Raw genomic sequence first — 2,170 nt, forward strand, 5'->3', positions numbered from 1 at the left:
TGGGGCACCTTAACCACCGGCTGGGTGATTCTGCTTGGCTGAGTCTCAAAAAGGCAGTGCGAGGTACCTGCTTCCCTGTCTGGGAAGCTTTTCACGTGCCGTTTTCTCCCTTGTAGCTGCATATGTGCAAACTCAGTTTGCTTTTGGGAAGGAGTGTGGGAAGCTTTGGCACGGGCCCCTTGATCCTTCGGGCAGAGAGGAAGTTTGGTGGGTGGGGGTGACACCCCACCTTGCCCAGCACCTCTCACCCTGCCTGTGAAACCTCTGGCATCCCTTTGCCTGCCTCCAAGCTGCCAGGTTGGCTCTGGACCACGCGAGCAGAGCTGCAGCCGCTGGCTCCAGAGCCAGCGGGCTCTGATCATGTGGGTAGGAAAAGCAGGGAGGCGAGTTCCTGCTCTAGGCCTGTCGCGTTGCCGCTGCGGGTCTGATCTCCGCTTGGCTCCTTCCCTCAGAGGCCACCAACGGGACCGTGCCACAGGGTCAGCGCCCGCCCCCGCGGATTAAAAACTTCCAGATCAACAACCAGATAGTGAAGCTGAAGTATTGCTACACGTGTAAGATCTTCCGTCCACCCCGTGCCTCTCACTGCAGCATCTGCGACAACTGTGTGGGTGAGTAGAGGTGGCTGAGCCTGCTCCTGCACGGGGCCCTTCGGTGAGAGCCTTTGGAAAGGAGCGGGCAAAGATCTGCACCCGATCTTGCTTCGTGTTGGGTCTCATGCCGCACCCGCTGAGCAAGTCTGGAATGGCATTGTGCGAACAGACGGGGACAGTATCTGCCTCCGCATCTTAGGCTCAAGGAGCTGGAGATTTGCTCAGAACCTGAAGCCAGATGGTTCCTCTTTGCCGGTGCTTCTTTGGCAATAGCTCGGCTGTTGTAAGTCTGTGTAAAAGTGTAAACGTGCAGCCCCCTTCGGAGTTCCACTGAACCCCTGCCTGGCCTTGCTGGGCTGGAGGGTTCCTGGGGAGAGCTGTGTCTTGTGTGAAAGCAGCTCCTTGCAGCAGCACAGAGATTCTACCATTACGCTGACCGTCCCTGGCTTCCGTTTTCCTTGCTGCGTAACAGATGCTCTTAGTCCTTTTGTACATCATGACTGGCTCACGTTCAGCATCCCTTCTCAAGGAAGAAATCCCTTTATTTTGGATCCCTTTCCTCCTCTGCAGGTTCCCAGCCCTTGGAGCGTTTATGCATTTCCTTGAACCTTCTTCTAATCATGCTCTTAGGAGTAAAGTGACACATGGGTTAGAAAGAACTCCTGAACCCCTAAACCTTCATCTAACCCATGTGCTGCCTTAGTAAAAGCTTTAGTACACCCCGGGCCTCTGGGAGAGAGGACATGCATGGGACCAAGCTCTTGGACTCCATCTTAATGTGCAAAAAGACTCATTAGTAAAATGGATTTACGCTTTCTTACCTGGAAGAGGGCTGTCACATGGGTCTTGAGTTAGCAGAGGGTTGGGCTTGAAGGCCCGGGGAGCCCTTGTTGGAAATTGTTGAGCTCGGGGCACAGGAGGAGGTGTCTGGGGGCAGGTGCGTGCTGGGGAGGCGCTGATCTCCGCCTTGGCTTTCACAGAGCGCTTCGACCATCACTGTCCCTGGGTGGGCAACTGCGTGGGGAAGAGGAACTACCGCTACTTCTACCTCTTCATCCTCTCGCTCTCACTCCTCACCATCTACATCTTCACCTTCAACATCGTCTACGTAGCACTGAGTGAGTCTGGCTGCGAGGGGTGGGCGGCCGGGCTGGCTAAGGCGAGGGGGACACACGGATGGTGGTGTCCACCCGGCAGTGATGGGGTGGGAAAGGGAACCAGACTCGGTGTGATGTCCCAGAGGAAAAATATCTTTCTGTTGCCAGAATCTCTGAAGATTGGGTTTCTGAACACGTTGAAGGAAACCCCAGGGACATATCCTTCCATGGTGCAGAGGGGCTGGCTTCTCCAAAGCTACGGGTTGGACTGGAGTTGTGGTGCCGAGGCTTCTGTAAGGAGTCTTGCAGGGTGTTTTTCCCCATGGTTATGAGGCGAGGAGCAATTCTGTGGCTTTTGGGAGGAGAAAACCGTGTCTAGGAGAAGAGCAGTTAGGGTAGCGTGCCTGGGGTAGCGACACAGCTGGGCTGGGGCTGTTCCCAGGCGGTTCCCAGTCCTTAACTGCTCTCACTGTACTGGAG

General features: G+C 55.5%; 1 protein-coding gene across 1 annotated transcript in view; it reads left to right on the plus strand.

Annotated features, from left to right (window-relative positions):
* The window catches only part of LOC104271643 (palmitoyltransferase ZDHHC9-like), a gene marked incomplete at both ends in the record, with an annotated part of 4,665 nt that extends 2,682 nt beyond the window's left edge, over nt 1–1,983 (plus strand). Inside the window, 3 exons of the mRNA XM_009866369.1 lie at nt 453–611; nt 1,574–1,711; nt 1,859–1,983. Of these exons, the coding sequence (XP_009864671.1) occupies nt 453–611; nt 1,574–1,711; nt 1,859–1,983 (422 nt within the window). The remainder of the gene's footprint in view (nt 1–452; nt 612–1,573; nt 1,712–1,858) is intronic.
* Between the last annotated feature and the right edge of the window lie 187 nt (nt 1,984–2,170).

Source organism: Apaloderma vittatum, unplaced genomic scaffold, assembly GCF_000703405.1.
Source record: "Apaloderma vittatum isolate BGI_N311 unplaced genomic scaffold, ASM70340v1 scaffold28063, whole genome shotgun sequence".
NCBI classification, from domain to species: domain Eukaryota; kingdom Metazoa; phylum Chordata; class Aves; order Trogoniformes; family Trogonidae; genus Apaloderma; species Apaloderma vittatum.